General features: G+C 39.5%; 1 protein-coding gene across 5 annotated transcripts in view; it reads left to right on the top strand.

Annotated features, from left to right (window-relative positions):
* The window catches only part of NUP214 (nucleoporin 214), a 100,336-nt gene that overhangs the window by 44,517 nt on the left and 33,513 nt on the right, over nt 1–22,306 (top strand). For all 5 annotated transcript variants that reach the window (XM_068551872.1, XM_068551875.1, XM_068551873.1 and 2 more), the window contains exons 23-28: nt 43–204; nt 2,079–2,178; nt 14,174–14,249; nt 15,595–15,673; nt 19,016–19,106; nt 21,593–21,654. In XM_068551872.1, the coding sequence (XP_068407973.1) occupies nt 43–204; nt 2,079–2,178; nt 14,174–14,249; nt 15,595–15,673; nt 19,016–19,106; nt 21,593–21,654 (570 nt within the window). The remainder of the gene's footprint in view (nt 1–42; nt 205–2,078; nt 2,179–14,173; nt 14,250–15,594; nt 15,674–19,015; nt 19,107–21,592; nt 21,655–22,306) is intronic.

The raw sequence follows: 22,306 nt of genomic DNA, 5'->3' as shown, positions 1-22,306 counted from the left end.
TCTCTGACCCACTCTCTCACTTAATTTATCTTTTTTCCTCAGTGTCTACACCTGCTAGCAAAATTATTCCCCAAGGGGCTGATAGCACAATGCTTGCAACAAAAACCGTGAAGCATGGCGCTCCTGGCCCTTCCCACCCCATCTCTGCTCCCCAGGCAGCCGCTGCGGCAGCCCTGAGACGGCAGATGGCCAGTCAGGCGCCAGGTAAAAACATCTGTGCAGGGGCTGATGGTGAGCTGTCTGAGCCCCAGGCCAGGACACAGGTGCCAGGAAACGGCGGGCTCTCTTTGCTGCCCTTCAGAAGAGAAGGCTGATGTGATAGGTCTCTCACCTTTTGGGGGAGAGAGTTCTTTCCTTTTAAGGGGCGGTATTATCTGCAACATTCAGTTAAGTGGGAGATCAGTGGGGTTTTTTGATGGAGTTGTTAATCCCTACTTTTGAATAATGTCTGCTTTAAGCCCGAAATTAATCTTCGCAGTTAGATCACCTAATAACATTAGAGTTGTCTGATGATATCTTAAGGATCCCAGCCACCCTCTGAGGTGGGTATAAGTGTGCCCATTTTGCTTTTGAGTGATGTAAGGTTTGGAGAGGTGAAGGACACCTGACCAATACGTAACAAAACCCAGACTCCAACCCTGTGTTCTTTGTATCGTAGTACAGCTTTTTCTTAAGACTGCAAATTTAAGATGGAAACTTGACAGAGGAAAACTCTAAGGAGCTAATCAGCTTTTGCATTTTGTCAGTGGTTTGTGGCTATCCGGAATTTTCTACATTAAGATTTATAGGTAGTTCGCCTCGGGACCTCAGTTATCACTGGCTATCAATTTTTACAAGCCAGTGGTTCTCAGCCAGAGGCTATTTTGCCCCGCCCATCTCCCCTCCAACAGTTGGCAGTGTTGCTGGCATTTAGTGGGTAGAGGCCAGGAATGCTGCAAAAAAAATCCTAAATGCACACGACAACCCCACAACAAAGGATTATCCAGCCCCAAAATGTCAATAGTGCCAAGGTTGAGAAACTCGGCTATAAATCAAATATTTTTGTTTTAGCTGAATAAAATTATTTTTTAGTTCTATAACTGCTTAGAACACATAGCAATTTAGACTAAAATTTTAAAAGACTAAAAAGACATGATGGTTTTATTTAGACAAAAAAGAATTACCATTATATAATAATAAAAGATTTCTAGGAAAAGTTCAAATATTAAAACCCTTATTAAGCCATCTAAAATAGATATGAAAGAGCAAAAACCGGATAACTTTTTAAGGCACTTTTGAGCCGTCTGAAAAAATAAGAAACCTTTGATGTTTTAAATATTGGTTGGACCAAGCAGAATCTTAGCATTGTGCTGAACAGGCCCAAAATCAAGCTGATTGAGTTGGAAGAGATCTAAGAGCTTTGCTTAGGCCTTCTTAAAAGTTAATTATGAAATATCATTAAGTCTTGGGCTACAGCTTTAAATTATAAGACACAAAAAAGGAGACATGAAAGCTGACAAGCCTAAGATAGATAAGTAGATGTCAAGTCAGTCCCTGTTGCCATTCCTTAATTCAGGCCTTTTGGCCTCATTTTTCACATTTTATTCATCGTGTCTGTCTCACTAAGGCATGAGCTTCTTTAGACAAGGAACTATGTTTTAGACATTTTTTTGTATTCCCAGCACCTGAGTCCGACAATAATAAGCTCATGCGAAAGAACGGTTGAATGAAAATGCACGATGGATGGCAGAAGCCCTTAGTCTGAACACTGCTAATCCTCTAGCTCTTTCTGCCCTTTTCCAGGGCGAGCCAACAATATGGCAGGTATCTCAGCTCTGCTGTATAAAAGCTGGCTAGGGAATTCCTTTTTTCTAAACTAGTACATTTGATTAAATTGCGCAAAGCTTCACCAAATAATTTTTGTGAATGGAGTAGGCCAGGTGCTCCACTGAACACAGTGCTGCAGAACAACCTAAATTTCCTTTATATAATAAGTTTGCATTCTGCTTAAGTTTGTGTCCCAGTTATTCATTATACCTGGCTAGAATTTTTGATCCTTTACTGCAATTAATGTGCCTTTCTCTTCTCTATTTAAATAGCTGTCAGTACTTTGACCGAATCAACTTTGAAGAATGTCCCTCAAGTGGTAAATGTGCAGGAATTGAAGAATAATCCTACAGCCCCCTCTGCAGCGATCGGGTATGTTACTACTTTTCAGTGTGTTTAAGCCCGTGAATTATTCTGTAATAGCGGTGAACTGCCTGCAGGGAGCAGCATTGCCATTGTCAGAGTGTGACTACTTTTCCTGCAGAACTTTAGGTTAGAGGAGGGGTGGAGTGGACAGCTAATCTTGGGTACACAGTTGGGTTCTCAGGAGATTGTCCTCTTCAACCGGCAGTAACAGTTGCCTCATAAACCTTCAAAGTCTTGGTGATATAAACTCAGTATGCTGTTTGCCATGTGTAAGTCTACGTAGGATACACATTACGGTTATTAAGTCAGGTAAGGTGTAGGGTTTGATTTTTGATTTTTTTTGTTTTTTAATACTCTTGGGGCTCCTGAGTTGGCACCTCGACTCTACTGCAGACTGTTGATTCTGAAAACCCCGTGATGATCTTGAGACTGACGGTCTCTCCTCCCTTCCTTCCTCTCTCCGGGCATTCCTGTTCTTTCAAGTTTCTCATACCTTTTGTATGAAAAAACAATCTTTTAAAAGGAACCAGCTCTGTTTGGAGACTTCTGGCTTGTCTTCATGCCGTATCTGAGGGCCAGATCATTGCTGCCAGAGCTGACTTTTCTTTTTTTTTTTTTTTAATTAATTTATTTATTTATTTATTTTTGGCTGTGTTGGGTCTTCGTCTCTGCACGAGGGCTTTCTCCAGTTGCGGCAAGCGGGGGCCACTCTTCATCGCGGTGCGCGGGCCTCTCACTGTCGCGGCCTCTCTTGTTGCGGAGCACAGGCTCCAGACGCGCAGGCTCAGTAGTTGTGGCTCACGGGCCCAGTCGCTCCGCGGCATGTGGGATCTTCCCAGACCAGGGCTCGAACCCGTGTCCCCTGCATTGGCAGACAGATTCTCAACCACTGTGCCACCAGGGAAGCCCCAGAGCTGACTTTTCTTAAGTCTGAATCTGTGTTTAGAATTCAAGTCATTGACTCCGTGTCACTGTTCTGGGCAGCACGATTCATAGAATATGCCTGTGCCCTGTTGCTCTGCGTATTTTGTAGCCAGGAACTCTTCAGTGTGGCTGAAGAGGGAAGAGTTGAGGGCCGTTTCCTCAGTCTGAACGTAGGGATCGTGAGGACCAGTGTCATTCAGGCAGTTGGAGTCTGGTGCCCATTACTAGTCCAGCGGTGAGAAGAACAGCCACAGACCCTGTGTTTTTCCGGTTTGCATGAGCTCTCTCCTACTCCCCTGCCGCCAGGTCAGCTCACTGTTCTGTTTTGGCTTTATCGAGTGGCCCTGCTGCACTAGTCCACTGGCCTCTTTTTTCCACATTGGTCCATTTATCAACACTGCCAGGAATTTCTCAGTTATCTCAGGGCCATACTAACAGCCAAAAACAAGCCTACTCGCTTTCCTATCTTGTAGTGACCTTGAAGCTTTGGTATGCTATTTAGACCAAGATGGCATTTGTGGTCGTTGTGAACTTCTCAAGGGAAAGAACTATGCATTAGAGTTTGGGAATTATAGCCAGATTCCTAGTGTAGGGTAGGCAAAGAAAAGCCACTGCAAGGCAGAATATTACATAAGACAGGAAAATCCAGCTTAACAGTGAAAGAAATATGGTCTGATATTTCTCAGATATTTTAGCTGTTAACCATGTGTGAGAAGCACCTATTGGTGATTTCCTTTATCTTGTCTCAGGCTTTGTTTCCCTCCAAGGTTCATCTGAGTTAGTCATTGATAAGGGCTTTGTTAAAGGAGCAATGCTGAATTTGCCCTTTTTTCTGACTTAAGAAAAATAGACACAAAAGTTAAAAAGGAATCGAAGAAACTCTCTTCCTTTCCCCACAGAATTGGACTCTGGTGCAGTTATTTAACCTGTAAGCCCAGCGTGGTGCCTGGAATGCAGTTCCTTTTTAATAACCACTTGTTGAATAATAGGTGGATCTAAGCATAACTGACAAGTGGAAATTGGTATTTACCGCCTCCCCCAAGAAGCAAGCTTGAGAGGGAATTACATTCATTATAAAATTACTTTCAGATTCTCTTAAGCAGTAGTTTGGTAAGTGTATTTTAAATATTTAATTTTGCATTTAACTTTTTCTGAGTACTATCTTAAAGAGATTTATTATAAGATGAGCTTACACATTTCTTGCAAATCAGAACTACAGTGAGGTATCACCTCACACGGTCAGAATGGCCATCATCAAAAAATCTACAAACAGTAAATGCTGGAGAGGGTGTGCAGAAAAGGAAACTCTCCTACACTGTGAGTGGGAATGTAAATTGGTTACAGCCACTATGGAGAACAGTATGGAGGCTCCTTAAAAAACTAAAAACAGAACTACCATATGACCCAGCAATCCCACTACTGGGCATATACCCGGAGAAAACCATAATTCAAAAAGATACATGCACCCCAGTGTTCATTGAAGCACTATTTACAATAGCCAAGACATGGAAGCAACCTAAATGTCCATCGACAGAGGAATGGATAAAGAAGATGTGGTACATATATACAATGGGATATTACTCAGCCATAAAAAAGAACAAAATAATGCCATTTGCAGCAGCGTGAATGAACCTAGAGATTGTCATACTGAGTGAAGTAAGTCAGACACAGAAAGGCAAATATCATATGATATCACTTATATGTGGAATCTAAAAAAAAAAAAGGGTACAAATGAACTTAACAAGACAGAAATAGAGTCATGGAGGTAGAAAACAAACTTACGGTTACCAGGGGATAAGGGGGGTAGCGATAAATTGGGAGACTAGGACTGACATATACACACTACTATGTATGAAATAGATAACTAATAAGAACCTGCTGTATAGCACAGGGAACTCTACTCAATACTCTGTAATGGCCTATATGGGAAAAGAATCTAAAAAAAAAAGAGGAGTGGATATATGTGTATGTATAACCGATTCACTTTGCTCTACGCCTGAAACTAACACAACATTGTAAATCAACTATACTCCAATAAAAACTTTAAAGCAAAAGCAAACAAACAAAAAAGATGAGCTTACACATTTCTGTCGTTGGTATATCTTATGTTCATTGGCCTCATCCCTTATATTCATCTCCTGTTTTCAGGAAGAGGGTTTATCTGGAGCAAACCCATGGCTATCTAAACTCCTCTCCAGTGCTCAGTCACTTGATTCATCAGGTTCCTAAGGGGTGTCTGCCATGAGCATGATAACACCCTGGGTATTTGGGATCCAGTAGTGAGTAAGACATACCGGGTCCCCGCTTTCACGGCACTTAGATCTTAGCAAGAAGACAGCCACTAAATGACCCATTACATCGACAGTTCTCTAACTGCAGTATAATGAGTTGGATGAAGGAGACGTACAAGGTGCTAAGAAGGCACACAGTGAGGCCATCTGGTTGAATCTGGGGCTGATGAGGAGGTTGGGAAGGAAAAGGTGTCTTAGCTGAAAGCTGAGCAGTGACCAGAAGATGCCAGGCAGAGTGGAGAGAAGATTGTTATAAACAGAGGGTGCAGGATGTGTAAAAGCCCAGACCTGGGAAAGGACAGAGCATGTTTGAGGTGAAGGTGAAAGAAGGCCAGTATATCTAGAGACCTGGCAGGAAATGGAGGACGAAGAAAGCAGGGCCGAATGAGGTTAGAAATACGGTGGGATTTTTGGTTGGTTGGGTTTTTTTCCGAAGCACACCGGATAGATCATTCCTTTCAGGAATTTTGGCATTTGTTTATTCATTCTTTCTACAGATACTTAATGAGCATTTCCTCTATGCCACACACTGTTCTAGGTGCCGGGGATAAAGCAGTTAACAAAACAGATTCCCAAAACCCCCCAAACCCTGCCCTTGTCACAGAGAGACAAATGGTACGTAAAATACATAGTATTTTAGGTGGTGATAGGTATGATGGAGAAAATTAAAGCAGAGAAGGGGTTTAGGGACTGTTGTCTGGACTTGGGTTGCAATTTTAAATAGGAACAAGGAAGGCGCTATTCATACATGGCTAATGACTAAAATATCTCAGAAATATCAGACCATATTTCTTTCACCATTAAGCTGGATTCTCCCGTCTTATGTAATATTTTGCCTTGCAGTGGCTTTTGACACTTAACATTTGAATAAAGACCAAAGACCAGAGAGCAGGCCGCATGAATATCCTAAGGAAGAAAGCCCCAAGCACCAGGCCTGTAGTGAGAGCATGTCTGGCAGGTTCAGGAAGGAGCCAGACAGCCACTGGTGGCTGGAGGGAGAGGGAGAGCGGGGCCGGGGCCCGGGATTACAGGTCCTGTAACATCTGGTAAGCCTCGGTCAGGACCTGGCTGACCAATGGATATTGAGCAAACTGATCTGATTTATGTTTCCTTTATTAAAAGCAATTTTAGCAATTTTTTAAAATATTGGGGCATAATTAACACACAGTAAAATTCACCTTTTTTTAGTGTAAAATTCCGTGAGCTTTGATAAATGCAGACAGGTCTCTTGGCCTATGGTTTTAGCAGGAAGCTTCTGGTTCTTATATTGAGAACAGATGAAAAGGGCTGGAGTGAGGAATGGTAGAAACAGGGAGAACAGTTAGGAAGCTTCTTTTTTTTTTAAATTGTGGTAAAATATATGTATAACAAAATTTATTAATTTAACCATTTTTAAGTGTACAGTTCAGTGACATTAAGTACATTTACAGTGTTGTGTAACCTTCACTACTGTTTCCAGAACTTTTTCATTATCTCATACAGAAACTGTAGCCATTAAATAGTAACTCTTTACTCCCCCTTCCCTCTAGTGTCCAGTAGCCTTTATTCTACTTTCTGTCTCTAAGAATTTGCCTGTTCTAGGTACATCATATAAGTAGAATCATACAGTATTTGTCCTTTTGTGTCTGGCTTATTTCACTCGAATTTTCGAGATTTATCCATGTTGTAGCGTATGTCAGAATTTCATTCCTTTTATGGCTGAATAATATTCCATTGTATGCCTATGTCCTATTTTACTTATCCATTCATCTGTAAGTTGACATGGGTGTTTCCCCTCTTCTTGTACAAGTATCTGTTGGAGTCCCTGCTTTCAGTTATTTGGGGTAATGTTTTAGGAGTGGAATTGCTAGATCATATGGTAATTCTGCATTTAGCTTTTTGAGCTAAACGTAGTTCAAACTGTTTTCCAAAGCAGCTGCACCATTTTACATTCCCAGTAGCAATGTATGAGGTTCCAACTTCTCCACATCCTCACTAATATTTGTTATCGTCCATCTTTTTGATTATAGCTATCCTAATGGGTGTTACATGGTATCTCCTTGTGGTTTTGATATGCATTTCCCTTATGACTAATGAATGATAATTGGGTGTCTATTCATGTGCTTATTGGCCATTTGTATCTTCTTTAGAGAAATGTCTATTTAGATCCTTTGCCTGTTTTTTAATTGGGTTATTTATCTTAATTGTTGAGGTGTCATATTCTTTATGTAATCTAGATTCAAGTCCCTTATCAGATACATGATTTGTGAATATGTTTTCCCATTCTTTGCGTAGTTTTCACTTTCTTGATAGTGTCCTTTGGAACAACAAAGTTTTTAATTTTGATGAAATTCAGTTTATTTTTTTCTTTTGCTGCTTGTGCTGTAGGTGTCTTACATATAGGTATGTGCTTAAGAAACCATTGCTTAATCCAAGATCATAAAGATTTACTCCTGTGCTTTCTTCTAAGTTTTATTGTTTGAGTCTCACATTTAGGTCTTTGATCTGTTTTGAGTTAATTTTTGTAAATAGTGTGACTTTGTGGTCCAACATCTTTCTTTTGCATGTGGATATTCAGTTATCCCAGCACCATTTGCGGAAAAGACTCTTTTTTTTCCCCCTTTGAATTGTCTTGGTGCCCTTGTCAGATTGATCGGTTTTCTAATGTTAAACCAATTGTTGGTAATGATGTATTGTCCTTTTTTTATATATGGTTGGATTCAATTTGCTAAAATTTTGCTAAGAATTTTTTCATGTCTTAATGAGGGATATTGGTCTGTAGATTTTGGTTTTTTGTAATATCTCTGTTTCATTTTGGTATCAGAGTAATGCTGGCCTTACAGAAGGAGTTGGGGGTTGTTCCTTTTCAGTTTCCTAGAAGAGTTTATGTAGATTTGTTATTATTTCATCCTTAAGTGTTTGGTAGAATTCACCACTGAAGTCATTTTGGCTTGGAAATTTCAGTTTCTTTAGTAGATATAGGACTATTCAGCTTATCCACTTCTTGAGTGAACTTTGGTAGTTTGTGTCTTCCAAGAAATTTGTTCATTTCATTTGAGTTGTCGAATTTATTGGCAAGACGTCTTTTGTAATAGTCACTGATTATCATCCTTTTAATGTGGATAGAATTCATAATGATTTCACGTCCCTCTTTCCTGTTAGTGGTAATTTGTGTCTTTTTTTCCCTCATCAGTCTAGCTAGAGGTTTATCAATTTTATTGATCTCAAAGAAACCAGCTTTTGGTTTCATTGATTTTTTTTTTTCCTATTACTTTTTTACTTGGTCTTTATTATTTCATTTTCCTGCTTACTTTGGGTTTTATTTACTCTTCTTTTTTCTGGTTTCTTAAGGTAGAAGCTAATGTCATTGATTTGAGACTGTTCTTTTCTAATACAGGCATTTTAGTGCTATAAATTTCCCTTAAGAATTGCTTTGGCTACATCCCACAGATTTTGTATATGTTATTTTTCATTTTCATTCAGTTCAAAATACTTTTGTGTTTTTTTATACTTACGGATTATTTTAAAGTGTGTTATTTAGTTTCTAAATAACTGGACATTTTCTAGATGTCTTTTTGTTATTGATTTTCAATTTAATTATTGTGGTCAGAAAACATGCTTTGTATGACTTGAATTCTTTAGATTTATTCAGACTTCTTTTATGGCCCATAACTGGGATCAGCAAGGTTTTTTTTTTTAAGGGCCGTATAGTAAATATTTTAAGTTTGTGGGACATATAGTCTCTGTCTCAACTACTCAACTCTGCCATTGCAGCCTGAACACAGCTGTAGACAAACTGTAAATGAATGGGCATGGGCTTTGTTACAGTAAAACTTTATTTACAAAAACAGGCAGCTGGTCTTTGGTCTGTAGTTTGCCAGTCCCTGACCTAGAATATCAGTCATCTTGGTACATGTTCTGTGTGCACTTGAAGAGAACATGTATTCTACTCTTGTTGGTTGGAGTGTTCTATAAATGTCAATTAAGTTAAGGTGGTTGATAGCGATAATTTTCTGTCTGCTTGTTCCATCAATTAATGAGAATGGTGTTGGTATTTTCAACTATAGTTGTGGATTTATTTTCCTTACAGTTCTATCAGTTTTTGCTTCATGTTGAAGTTCTGTTATTAGTTGCATAAATGTTTAGGATTGTTACATACTCTTGATGAAATGACCCGGTTTGTCATTACAAAATAACTCTCTTTCTCCCTTGTAAGATTAATCGCTCTGAAACCTACTTTCTCCTATGTTAATGTAGCCAGTCCAGCTTTCTTTGTTTAGTGCTAGTGTGGTATAGCTTTTTTTTCCTTCCTTCTATTTTAGACCTATCTTGTGTCTTTATATTTAAAATGGGTTTCTTGTAGACAGCATGTAGTTGCATCTTTTTTTTTTAAATCCAATCTGACAGTCTATGACTTTTAATTGGAGTACTTAGGTCATTTACATTTAATGTGATTATTAACATGTTTGGGTTTTAATCTGTTATATTGCTGTTTGTTTTCTGTCTGTCCCATTTGTCCTGTGTTCCATTTTCCCTCTTTTTCTGCCTTCTTTTGGATTGAGTGATTTTTTTTTATGATTCTGTTTTATCTTTTTCCTTGGCTTATTAGCTATAACTCTGTTATTTAAGTAGTTGCATTAGGGTTTATAGTACACATCTTTAACTTATCACAGTCTACCTTCAAGTGTGATTATACTGTTAAAATATAGTAAAAGAATCTATAACAGTATTCTTCTATTTCTCCCCTCCCCACCTTTGTGCTATTGTTGTTGTGTATTTTCCTTCTACCTATGTTATAAACCCCATGATATGTTGTTATAAATAGTTGATTATCTTTTAAACAGAACTAAAGAAGAAGAAAAATATCTTTTCTTTTCCCATATAGTTATCATTCCTGATGTTCTTCATTCCTTTGTTCAGTCCCAGGTTTCCATCCGGTATGATTTTCCTTCTGCTCAGGGACTTTTTTAACATTTCTTCAGGTTTAGATCTGAATTCTTCCATCTTTTGTGTGTCTTCCAGAGTCTTTATTTCATCTTTGTTTTTGAAAGATATTTTTCCTAAGTAAGGAATTTTAGGTTGACCGTTTTTTCCTTCACTGACTTAAAGATGTTGCCCCACTTTAAAAATAGTAACTATAGTAATTACCATAACCTTAAAAAAAACTTTCATTCTTTTATTTTTCTTACTACAAATGTTCATTGTAGATAGTATGAAAATCTCAGATAGTTAAAAAAGAACAAAATTTAAATTACCTTTATTCCCACTGCAAATGTTTAATCACTGTTTACATGTTTCTTCATCTTTATTCCATGAAAATTTAGTTTTTTAAAGTAAAATTTGGAGGGAGTTCCCTGGTGCTCTAGTGGCTAGGATTCCGCATTTTGACTGCCATGGCCCGGTTCAGTCCCTGGTCAGGGAACTGAGATACCGCAAGCTGCACGGCGTGGGCAAATAAATAGATAAAGTAAAATCTGAATACATGCTGCTTTGTAACCTCTCAGCTTAATCATGAAACTTAATTGTTAACATTTTTCCATGTCATTATAAATTCTTAACAATCCTGTTTTCATATTTAATATAGGTCTTTTTTAAAGCTCTAATGCAGTTCCAACTTGCATTATTTAAGTTACTTGGCACCTAGACACACGTGCAAAAACTACAGTTTGATTTAGCAGACTTTTAGATGATATTTTGGAAAGCATTTGAGTCTTCAAAGACATAAAAGTTACCAATAGGGGACAACAGTTGGTGGTAACAAGACATAAGAAACTCCTAAAAGTGAACTGATAGCTTTTTTTTTTCTCTACTGACTGATACGCAGGGATGTGCTTCTTATGTTGTTACCAACAATGCTAAAATAATTTGACACTTAGATAATTTTGCATGCTTGCAGCCATATCTGTTGGATAAGTTCTCAGTTTTAGGACTGCTGAGGCAAAGGAGATACCCATATATGTGAGTGTATATATATATACATATAATTTTTATAATTGTTGTCAACTTTCTCTCAGTAGAGCTTATACCAATTTCCCCTTCCCACAAGCAGTGTATGACAATCTGGTTCCCCATATCTTTGCCAAGATTATCAAACTTTAGGATTACTACAGTCTGATAGGTGGAAAAATGAACTGAGAGCTTTTGTTTTCAGTATCTTCTATTATTTTCTTTTTCTCTCCTGATTTATTTGTTCAGTTGCTCTTGATAAGTAGTCCTGTCTCCTTACTTGCTTCACCTTTAAATAATTACAAAAAATTCATAGCTCATTAAATAGTTAACTTTAGCAGCTTTCACAGTTTAGATCCACTGTGTCATATGTGACTATATAAAAAGATATACATGATAATGATTAAGACTTACCAAAGTAAAACATAACCAGCTCTGTTGTTTTTTAAGCTCTTTAAAATGTTGAAATAGGTAGAAGAATGAGTAGTTGGCCCCTTTCACAACAATAGTATGAATATTTACCTTGTTAAAGTTCATTAAAGTTTAAGGGACCACTAAGAAAGGGCCTAGGCAACATTTTAATGCTTCACGATCTTAACTCAATTTTATCATTGTGTGTAGAGTACACAGCCCTCGAATGTGTGTGCATTAGCCTGCCTACGTCGGCAGGCAGTGCTGATAGGGTGTGGCAAAAAAGCCAAAAAAATGGCTTTCCTGTCTTCAAGGCAGTGTTTGAACGAGGTTTGTTGTGACATTTTTTGATGTTTATCATACTTGATATGTTCACTTCCACTTGTGTATTAACTTTTATCAGGATGGTCTGGGTAATGGAGAGTCGGAGAACTTAAGTTCTGTTGCAGTTGTTTTTCTCCAAGAACCTAATTTTACTACTCTTAGTGACCTGTGTAGCTCCATTCCTCCTTTCTAAAGCAGTGCCCTAGTGTTGGCAGTAGTATAAATGTCATTTGTAGACTCATGTAGTAAATATATGTGACAGTGCCATTTTCTGCCTGTGGTCCTTTGATTTCTGTTTTCAACTGTGGAACAGAACATTTCAAATGAATTTCCAGTGATCTCTTTTCAGGTCCATACTGCTAGAAAGTAGAGTACAGTCATCCAAAATATGATAATTCCAAGTGTAGTATTTCCATCTTCTCTTGAACATTTCTAGCTGTTGATTTCCATTGTTTTGGTTCATAGTCACGCACAAGTCTTTGAACACGTTTGTTTGGTAGTATACTGTTCTTTTCTGTTTGTGCTCTTGGATCATGGTGGGTCCGATTTAGTCAGTAGGTTTGTTAGCTGATTGCACTGAGCAGCATTTCTCTGCAGGGTTGTCATATGGCCCGGTGTGTAAGTACTGTGAATCCTAATTTTGTGTGTTTGGGGATTTAGGACATCCAAGAGATCTATAGCATTATCACAAGTAAATAGAACAATAATTACAGTCAGTCTGCTTCACGCATGATTTAATTTACCGTCATGTCGTAACTAAGTTTAGGGTGGAAAAAATGTTCTAAAATTGGGTGAATTGCTGCTTTTCTTTTTATTTGTAGTTTCTTTTTTGCTTATCTTTAAGAAAGCATGAAAGATTTTCATTGCCCTCGTGACTCGCCTGAGCTGCAGCCATTTTTCCACCTAAGTCTGCTGTGTCCGCCCAGGGATTTCTCAGTCCCAGCATCTCACTCACACATTCCTTTTCTCGTTGGAGAGTCAGCAGATGAGGGGAGCAGTGTCCCTGCGTACCTGTTTGGTAGAACATCTCAGGGGAACAGGGGTGTGTCTCTTCAGAGAGGCGCACATTTACAGCTGCTTCTCTCTTCGGTAGGAAAATAAAGAGGTTCTGTTTCATTGAAAATAACTGCCTTTTTTCTTCTCTCTGGATCTAATAAAGTTTGTTTGGGAAGGTTCCTGTATTATTCCACGAGAGTATCCTGAGGTGACTGTAAGATTATTAAAATGTTTGATAATTTTTTTCTATGAGGCATGGGCTTATTTTTGTCTTTCCTCTTCCGAGTTAATCTTTCGATGGAAAATTATTAATTCTCCCTAAATGAGAGTTCTGAAAAATAAAACCGGGTCCTACAATTGCTAGTCCTATGCATACTAGTCAAAGTAGCTCTGCACTGAGGACAGATACATTGATGGAAAGAATTGCTCCCAGGAGCCAAGTATAGAGCTTTGCGTTAAACAGGTGATTTTTTTCCATCACATATTAACACTAAGTAATTATTGAAATAACAGTTCCCTGCTTACTGTGTTCAGGGGTAACGAAAGATGGTGAGAACTCTTTCTACACACACTGGATGCACTTTTCATACCACAGCAGAAGTGCAGGTCGGGAACGGAACCGTGGTATGTTTGACTCTCTTGTGTGCTGACATCATGAGCGCTGGGCTCCCAGGGCTGGTTGCTGTGAGAAGCTGAGATCTCTTCTTTGAGCCAGATCGTATACATCCCATAGATCCTGTTGCACATTTTCTCAGGCTTGGAAAACAGAATCAGGAATTCCCCCACGTGGTCCGGAATGGCGGTGGGTGTTGGGGAGGAGGTGCAGAAGGCTGAGTCTCCAGAATAAGAAAAGGATCTGCTTCTGAATATTCATAATTTTTTCCTTAGGATTGCAGGAAGAAAATTCATTTTAAGGTCACTGCTTTGACTTTTATGCTAAAGACCCAAATTTCATTTAAAGAATTTATTCTTCAATCCGAAAAATGTCAAATGACTTTGATTAGGGTCCCAGACATCTATATTCTACCCCAAAATTGATATTATTTTTTGCACAGAAGGTTGGCTCAAGGATGAATGTGATTTACACCCAGTCATGCCTTTCTCTTGGGCATATGCTTTGTGTTTTTCAGTTCTTCAGTGCCGTACTCTGCAGCCAAAACACCGCACCCGATGTTGACCCCAGCGGCTGCTAACCAAGCTAAGCAGGTAAATTGCTGATTGTGGCTTTGCTGACGTGACGTGCAGTGGCTGTCTTTGTAACTGAAGACAATACTGTACTAAGCCCTCTTGTTGTTTAAATGAACTATAAGTCTGACAAAGACCTGTGATCCTTTCCCCACAATTTATGCCAGTCTTGACCTAGTAGGTCAGTTAGGACCTGATACTGTCTCTGTAGGCCATGTGACATTCTGCACCTGGTAATCTTGGGCCATAATTCTATATTTGTATGGGGTATCTGTATGGCGTTGAAATTTACTTTCATTTAACATTGTCTTAGTTAACCCATACAACAACCATATAGACAAGACAGGTGTTCAGCTATGTTTCACTAATGAAGAAGCCAGGGCTCAAGTGACTAACGCAGGCTTCCACGGTTTTTATTAAACGATGGAACCAGAGCTGGAACCCAAGTCTTCCAGCTTCTCCCTGTCCACTGCTTCGTTCATTGTCCCTTTCAGTGTCAGCGTCCAGGGGGCAGGTTCTCTTGCTTTCTCTTGCAATCCCTGTTTTTCAGACCTTGCATCTTCAGTGATGTTTGTTATGTCTACTTTCAGGCTTTTGCCTGATAAACATTGTCTCTTACAAAAATAGGTTATACTGTAAACAGTTAAACAATCCAGAAGAAAATAATAGGAGATGGCTGAAAGGTAGATCAAGCTCTCTCTGAAACTTTCCCTAAGAAAACCTGGTTTCTCTGCTACTCATCTCTGTCTCTAGAAATAATTGTAGACTGTGTTTGAGATTGAACATCAGAACTTGCCTATTGTGAGTTCTCAGACGTGGCTCTCTACTCCTTAGCTTGCCGTGACTTAACATGACACTTAAGCAGTTAGCATTTGGTCTTTCTTCTGGAGTTTTCCATGTTCACCTTGGAGGACACATGGTAAGGCACAAATCCTCTTGCCTTACCAAGAGGAAAGGAACATTGACTGGAGATGGATAAGTTGAACAGTTTTGCTTTCTAACCTTATTATAAGTTTTATTGAGAGCCAGGACCTATTTCATTCATTAACTTCTTCCTTCATTTGTGTATCAAATATCCCAGTGCCTTTTACGTGCCAAGTGTTGTGTTAGGCACTGAGGAAATAGCCACAAGCTAAACAGGCATGACTCTGTTTTCTTGGTGCTCGTGCAATATTCCCATCTCTGACACGATCTTACATGTGGTAAGCATTTAAAAATACTGACTTAAATTGAAACGGAAAAAACAAAATTAAACTAAATAAAAGTGTTTGTGCTTGCTTATTTTAAATTATGTTATCATTTCACATGTTCCTTTATTCCAAAGGCTCGTTTGTGGTTTCACATAAATGTCTTGCTCCTGTTACAGGGATCTCTGATAAACTCCTTAAAGCCGTCTGGGCCCACACCAGCGTCCAGTCAATTGTCATCTGGTGATAAAGCTTCAGGTAAGTTTGCACTTTTGTTTTAGTGAAAATAAAGGTGAAAGATACGCTCCACAGTAGAGTTTATTGTTGTAGATCACAAAGGCAGCTTGATGTGAAATCAAGTACAGTAAAGACATATTTGAAAGGCCTCAGTTGATGTAGAATATCCAGGAAATTAGTGAGCCCTTCAGCAGCTCTGTAGACTTCTGAAATATGAGAGCAATAGGAGAAAGCCTGCCTTTAAATGTTTTTCCTAAAAAGGAGCACCTGCCTTGCTGGATAATCAAAGTTTAGAGAGGAGTGGATCAGAACATTGAACTCTGTTTCTTCTACTACAAAGGAAAGAAAAACTCTCTGGGTTTACAAGGACAATTCAAAAGCTGGTAAAACACAGAAAGTAAAATGGATCTGTTACAATATAAGATCTCAGAGTAGATATAATTCAGTATTAAAAGACTGTGGCTTCACATGCTTCCAACACTCACTCAGGGGTAATTACTCTTAACCGAAATTAGTTTTTACAGTCACCATAAAGTGCTCTGACCAGGCATCCACGCCGCCCTAGCCCACTTGACCTAGAAGTGTGCTGACACGTCGTGCCTAGTTTAATGTGGGCTCTTCCGCACCTGCCCCTCTTGTTGACTCTGTGTTGGAGTCCACTTCATTTGCCATGTGTTACTTTCTGCTACAGTCCAGAAAATGCTAGATTGTGCTGCCCGCAGTCCAGCGTTCTCACCATGCTCTGGACTCTAGCTTTTATTCTGATTCATGCTCTCCAGTGGGTCTTCGAGCTAATAAATTCTGCTCGAGATGCTGAACTTCACACTTTAGCAGCCTGCTTTCTGTAGTCTCTACACAATCATACCATCATCCCAACTTCTCTGCAGTCAAATCTTTCTCACTGGATATTGGGTTTATCTTCAGAAGTATTCCTTGCACTCAGAAGAAAACCATTATTGTGTAAGCCCAAGTTGTATTCTAGATTTCGGATTAATGGAGGAGCACAGTTTTTATCATATAAGCCTTCCATGAGAAGGAGGTATATAGCGCTTCTTAACTAGCAGCTAAAACTTTATGCTAGAAGGGAAATTACAGTGGAATTTGTCAAAGACTTTTGAATCATTTAGGATTCAAAGTAAGAAATTTGTTTCCATTTCTAGCGAATATTTTAGAAAAATTTTTTGAAAGATTATGTATCTTAACCCCTTTCAGGGATTTTATTGGAGTGTTTTTTGTCACTCCTGAAGTTAAGAATCAGGGACATCTAAGGGGCTTTGTTTTGTGCATGTCTAGGCAGTTAGCATGACTTGCAAAGAAATTTCTAAGACTCATCATTCAGTGATGATTGTGAAATATTCTCTGTCCTTGCTATGTGTTTCCTTCTGTCCTCACTTTCTGGAAACAGACTTTTTTTGAGTAGGAAAATTTCCCTGAAAAGTACTATTTAAGAGTTTGCAAAAACTTTCTTTTAAAAAAAAAAATGCATTTCTGAAACCTCTATAGAATAATTCCCTTATTACTTAATAATGGAAATACCTTCATTGTTTTTCTGATTATAAAACTATTACAAGTCCACAAAAAGTCTATGGTGTAGAGCTATATAATGTAGAAAACGAAAGCTGCCCTATAAGTTCCCTGTTCCAGAGATAACAGCCCTCAACAATTTGATGTGTATCTCTTGGGGTTTGATGTGTATCGTTTTTTTAAACAAAAATAGTCATATCCTGTATATATTGATATGTAATCTGTTTCCCCGCCCCCCGCAAAGTAAATATCGTGTTCATCTTTCCAGATCTGATACAACTCTACCTCACTCATTTTAATGGTAGCCTAAGACTTCACTGTACAGTTGTACCCTGTTAAGTTTTAATAGTACTCTGCGGATAGTTTAGATTGTTTTTAACTTTTCAAGATTATAAGTCAGGCTGCCTTGGACATCCTTGTACACATCACATTGTATTATAGTGGTTTGTTAGATAATTTTACAAATATTTATCCCATACTTACTTAAAGGGAGGTGCTTTTTCTTATTGTTTGGTTTGGTTTGATTTGGGTTGGGTTTTGTTTAATTATTTATTTATTTATTTATTTATTTATTTTTGGCTGCGTTGGGTCTTCGTTTCTGTGTGAGGGCTTTCTCTAGTTGCGGCAAGTGGGGGCCACTCTTCATCGCGGTGCACGGGCCTCTCACTATCACGGCCTCTCTTGTTGCGGAGCACAGGCTCCAGACGCGCAGGCTCAGTAATTGTGGCTCACAGGCCTAGTCGCTCCGCGGCATGTGGGATCTTCCCAGACCAGGGCTCGAACCCGTGTCCCCTGCATTGGCAGGCAGATTCTCAACCACTGCGCCACCAGGGAAGCCCTGATTCGGGCTTTTTAAATGTAATTCCCCCATTCCCCTCCTCCTTTTAAAAGTAGAGCGATAGGGCTTCCCTGGTGGCACAGTGGTTGAGAATCTGCCTGCTAATGCAGGGGACACGGGTTCGAGCCCTGGTCTGGGAGGATCCCACATGCCGCGGAGCGGCTAGGCCCGTGAGCCACAAATACTGAGCCTGCGCGTCTGGAGCCTGTGCTCCGCAACAAGAGAGGCCACGATGGTGAGAGGCCCACACACCGCGATGAAGAGTGGCCCCCGCTTGCCGCAACTAGAGGAAGCCCTCGCACAGAAACGAAGACCCAACGCAGCCCAAAAAATAAATTAATTAATTAATAATAATTAAAGGTACTAATAATTAAAAAAAAAAAAAAAAAAAAAGTAGAGCGATAGGGGAGAGATTGTAGGTAATACCCCAGACTATTAATAAGTAGTTACAGTATATTGAATGTGGGAAGGATGATGGATTGCACTTTTAACTCTCTGTACTTCTCTATATTACAGCAATCATATGTTACCTCTGTAATTAAAAAAAAGAACTATTTAATACAAAAAGTCTATGGAAAATATAGAAATGTGGAGAGGAAGCAAATAGCCATGAAGTCACTACTCAGAGATATTTAGTTAACCTATTTCTCTTTGGAATTTTGTTTTTCCTTTGGTATGTATTGCTTTTCGGTAATTGTAAAAGCTACTTTTAAAGCCTTAAATTTGAACTGCACTCCAGTTATTTTGACCTCTTTCCTGGAAAGGGGCAAGTGTGGCATGTCCTGGTTTGGAATTGACAGTGACTGAGCCAGAGGGCAAGTTCAGAGACCTTGAGGCAGCACGACTTAGGCAGCACTGCGGCCACCGACTTGTCATAGAAAGTGCGTGACCTGGGGCTGCGCTCTACACGGCACCACGCATTCGCTGCCACAGAGAATTAAACTAAAATGGTGATTCTAACCGGTTTTTTGTAATGTTCTCATTTTTTTCCATAATTTCAGGACCAGTGGCAACCAAGATAGAGACAGCTGTGACATCTACCCCATCTGTTGTTGGGCAGTTCAGCAAGTCTTTCGCATTTTCTCCATCAGGGTCAGTAGTGAACTAAATTTTGTGACATCACCAGCAACCTTACAGATAGCTGTCCCAAATCCTACAATCAGTAGGTATACTTATATGAAGCCAGAGTTCTTATCACTGCAGTGATGCGTTTGATAATAGTGACAGTAGCTTAGTGTCCTAATGTAAATCTCTTTCCCCTTTTTGATTCAAGTTTATACATGTGTTATTACATACTTGCTTCTTTGTTTTGTTTTTTAGGATAAGCTTCATTTTCTTTGGATAGTGAGTCTGTGGTGATCAGGTTTATCACACTGCGGTGTGTTCACTCTGACGCCATCTGGGGGCTGGGTGAGAACTGTGGGTTGGCTTTGCTGCCCTGAGAGGTCACGTCATATGCGACTTCTGAGAGATCAAGACAGTAGCCGTTTGAAAATTTGGGTTTTATATAGATGCGGGGAAATACATTTCTGTTTCATTTTTTAAAAAGTAATGATGGCTGTACTTGACAAGTTGAGTCATCTTTAAAAACAAAAGGGTCTTCTAACCCTCATTCCAAAGGGAGCTTTTATTAACCTTGGAAGGAGAGTGCCTTTTCTCTGTGCTGCAAGCACGCATCTTGAAACCTGTGAGACTCGCCAAAGCGTCCTTCCCCTTCAGGGGTGGAGTTAGGCTCTGTGTGGCTGAGATAAAAACCCACCAAAGACTGTTTTCACTGTGAAGAGTTGCATGTTCAGTTCCATTAGAAAAGCCTCTTAAGCTCTTTCAGTTTATGCTTTTGTAATAACTGGAATCATATTGACCACAATCTCTTTTTCCTGACGTGAATTTGTTTCTTGAGCATCCTTCAACCTAACCCCTTAAGAGAAAGGAGGTGGTTAGAATAGAATTTGAGGGGAGGAAATTATATATATTTTACTGTCAATCGTTACGTTTTCTACTTCCCAAAGGTAGTTTGGAGCAAATTTTAAAGAGTAGGTCAGTGCCAGGAGTTACTGCATCTTTTTTTTTTTTTTCTTAATAAATTTATTTATTTTATTTATTTAATTTTGTCTGCGTTGGGTCTTCATTGCTGCGCACGGGCTTCCTCTAGTTGCGGCGAGTGGGGGCTACTCTTTGTTGCGGTGCGCGGGCTTCTCATTGCGGTGGCTTCTCTTGTTGCAGAGCACGGGCTCTAGGCGTGCAGTCTTCAGTAATTGTGGCACACGGGTTCAGTAGTTGTGGCTCGCGGCTCTAGAGCGCAGGCTCAGTAGTTGTGGCGCACGGGCTTAGTTGCTCCGCGGCATGTGGGATCTTCCCGGACCAGGGCTCGAACCCGAGTCCCCTGAATTGGCAGGCAGATTCTTAACCACTGCGCCACCAGGGAAGCCCTGGAGTTACTGCATCTTTTAATCTTTACTTCTGTGAACTGATAGTCTTCTTGCCATTTTTAAAATAACCTGAAAAGGTTTGGGTCATTGGGTCAATGGCTTACCTCTATTAGATAAAATTTCTTCACCAAGTTTGAGACAAAGAAAGAGAATTGTTTTCTTTTTTGATGTGATGAAATGTTTAACACATCTTCTTAGGTGGTCTTGGTCCATTTGACGAAGCCAATGATGGGTTAAAAAGAAAACCCAAAGTCCAGTCCTTACCATTACTTACCATATTTGGTATGCTTGGTCCCTTATATTTTAAAGCTGTATAGTTTTAAATTTGCTATTTGAACTTTTCTCACAGTGAATAGTCTGTTCTGGCTCAGCTTGTGCTGAGTTTTCTTCTTTGGCCATGGTGTCTTCATTCACGGTGTAAAGAAAATGTACAGAAAGAGAGGAGGTGACGAAAAGAGTCAGAAAAGTTTTTGAGGGCAGTTTCCTAGTGGTCTAGTGGTTAGGATTCGGCGCTTTCACTGCCAGCGGCCTGGCTTCAGTCCCTGGTTGGGGAACTGAGACCCCCAAGCCGCGAGGTGCGGCCAAAATTTTAAAAAAAGAAAAGAAAAGTTTTTGAACCAAATTTCCGAGCCCAGAACTAAGCATTCTGTCAGAACGGCAAAGACAGTGGCTCCTGTTCCGCGCTGTCCGTCGTCTCCCTGTGGCGTGCACTGTCCCGACGCGCTCTTTGGTCTCGGGCTGGGTCATAGAGGTCCTCCAGCCTGTCTCGTCTTCCTCACTCGGTGGGCCGTCTGCTCTGGCCACTCTCCCCACAGAAACATTCCCAGTGCGTTTCTCCTACTCCTTTGCTTTCCTTGGAATAGATCCCCACCCCAGCCTCCACCATGGGAAGCCCAGCCATTCCTCCAAGGTCTTCTCACCTGCTTCTCCCTTCTTACCTCACCCACAAATTGCCTCTCCCCGCTTAGAGAGCTTGTGATGGCTCTGCTGCTTCAGAGATAACGTGCTTTTACTTTGTTGGCGTTTATCTTCTAGATTATAAGTCCCTTGAGAGCAGTTTGTGTGAATGAATTATAAAATGTACTATTAAAAGGGCAATGTTGTGCCTTGGGTTTGTTCATTTTAAGCTTCTTTTCTTTCCCTCCCTAGGACTGGCTTTAATTTTGGGATAATCACACCAACACCGTCTTCTAATTTCACTGCCACACAAGGTACAGTCTCTGCATGGCGTAGCATTACTTTTGTGTTTCCCCCTAAACAAGTGCAGGTTTTGGGGGGCAGATGTGTTGACATTTTGCTTGCTGCTGCATCTTGCCTAAAGTATCTGCAATTAACCTGGTGTTGATATTATGCATTAAAAATAAGCTAGATTTACGAAACTGTGGGGAAGGACTTCTACTCTTCATGATTAAGTACAAGGAAAGGATTTGCTTCTAGAAAAGCAAGGCTGTGCTTTAAATGTGAGTGTTTACATGTGAATTAAAATTTTTCTCCATCTTTTTCCTATGTCATTTAAAATTGTATCAATTTATAGGATGAGATAGCCTTAGTACTATAGAAATCAAAGACTGAACTCATCTTTTTTCCTTGATAACCTATCAGAAAACACACTGGTCTCATGCATGTTGTTACAGATCTACCAACCAGCATGTTTTTAATGTTTAAAAGAATTTGAAGACCTATAAGGAAACCAAATATACTTTTTAAGTGCCTTCCAGTTCTCAGTTTAAGTAATTAAGTTTACTTTTATTTTAAAAAGAAAGCTTTTATTATAAAAGTGATTGTTATATTTTATTATAAAAGTGATGTGTTCTAGAATCACACATTGTACCCTTAACCATTGCCATTCGGTTATATTTCCTT

This window comes from Eschrichtius robustus, chromosome 10, assembly GCF_028021215.1.
Source record: "Eschrichtius robustus isolate mEscRob2 chromosome 10, mEscRob2.pri, whole genome shotgun sequence".
Classification (NCBI taxonomy): domain Eukaryota; kingdom Metazoa; phylum Chordata; class Mammalia; order Artiodactyla; family Eschrichtiidae; genus Eschrichtius; species Eschrichtius robustus.
The sequence above is the reverse complement of the archived record's forward strand: the minus strand, read 5'-3'. Positions and strand labels throughout refer to the sequence as shown.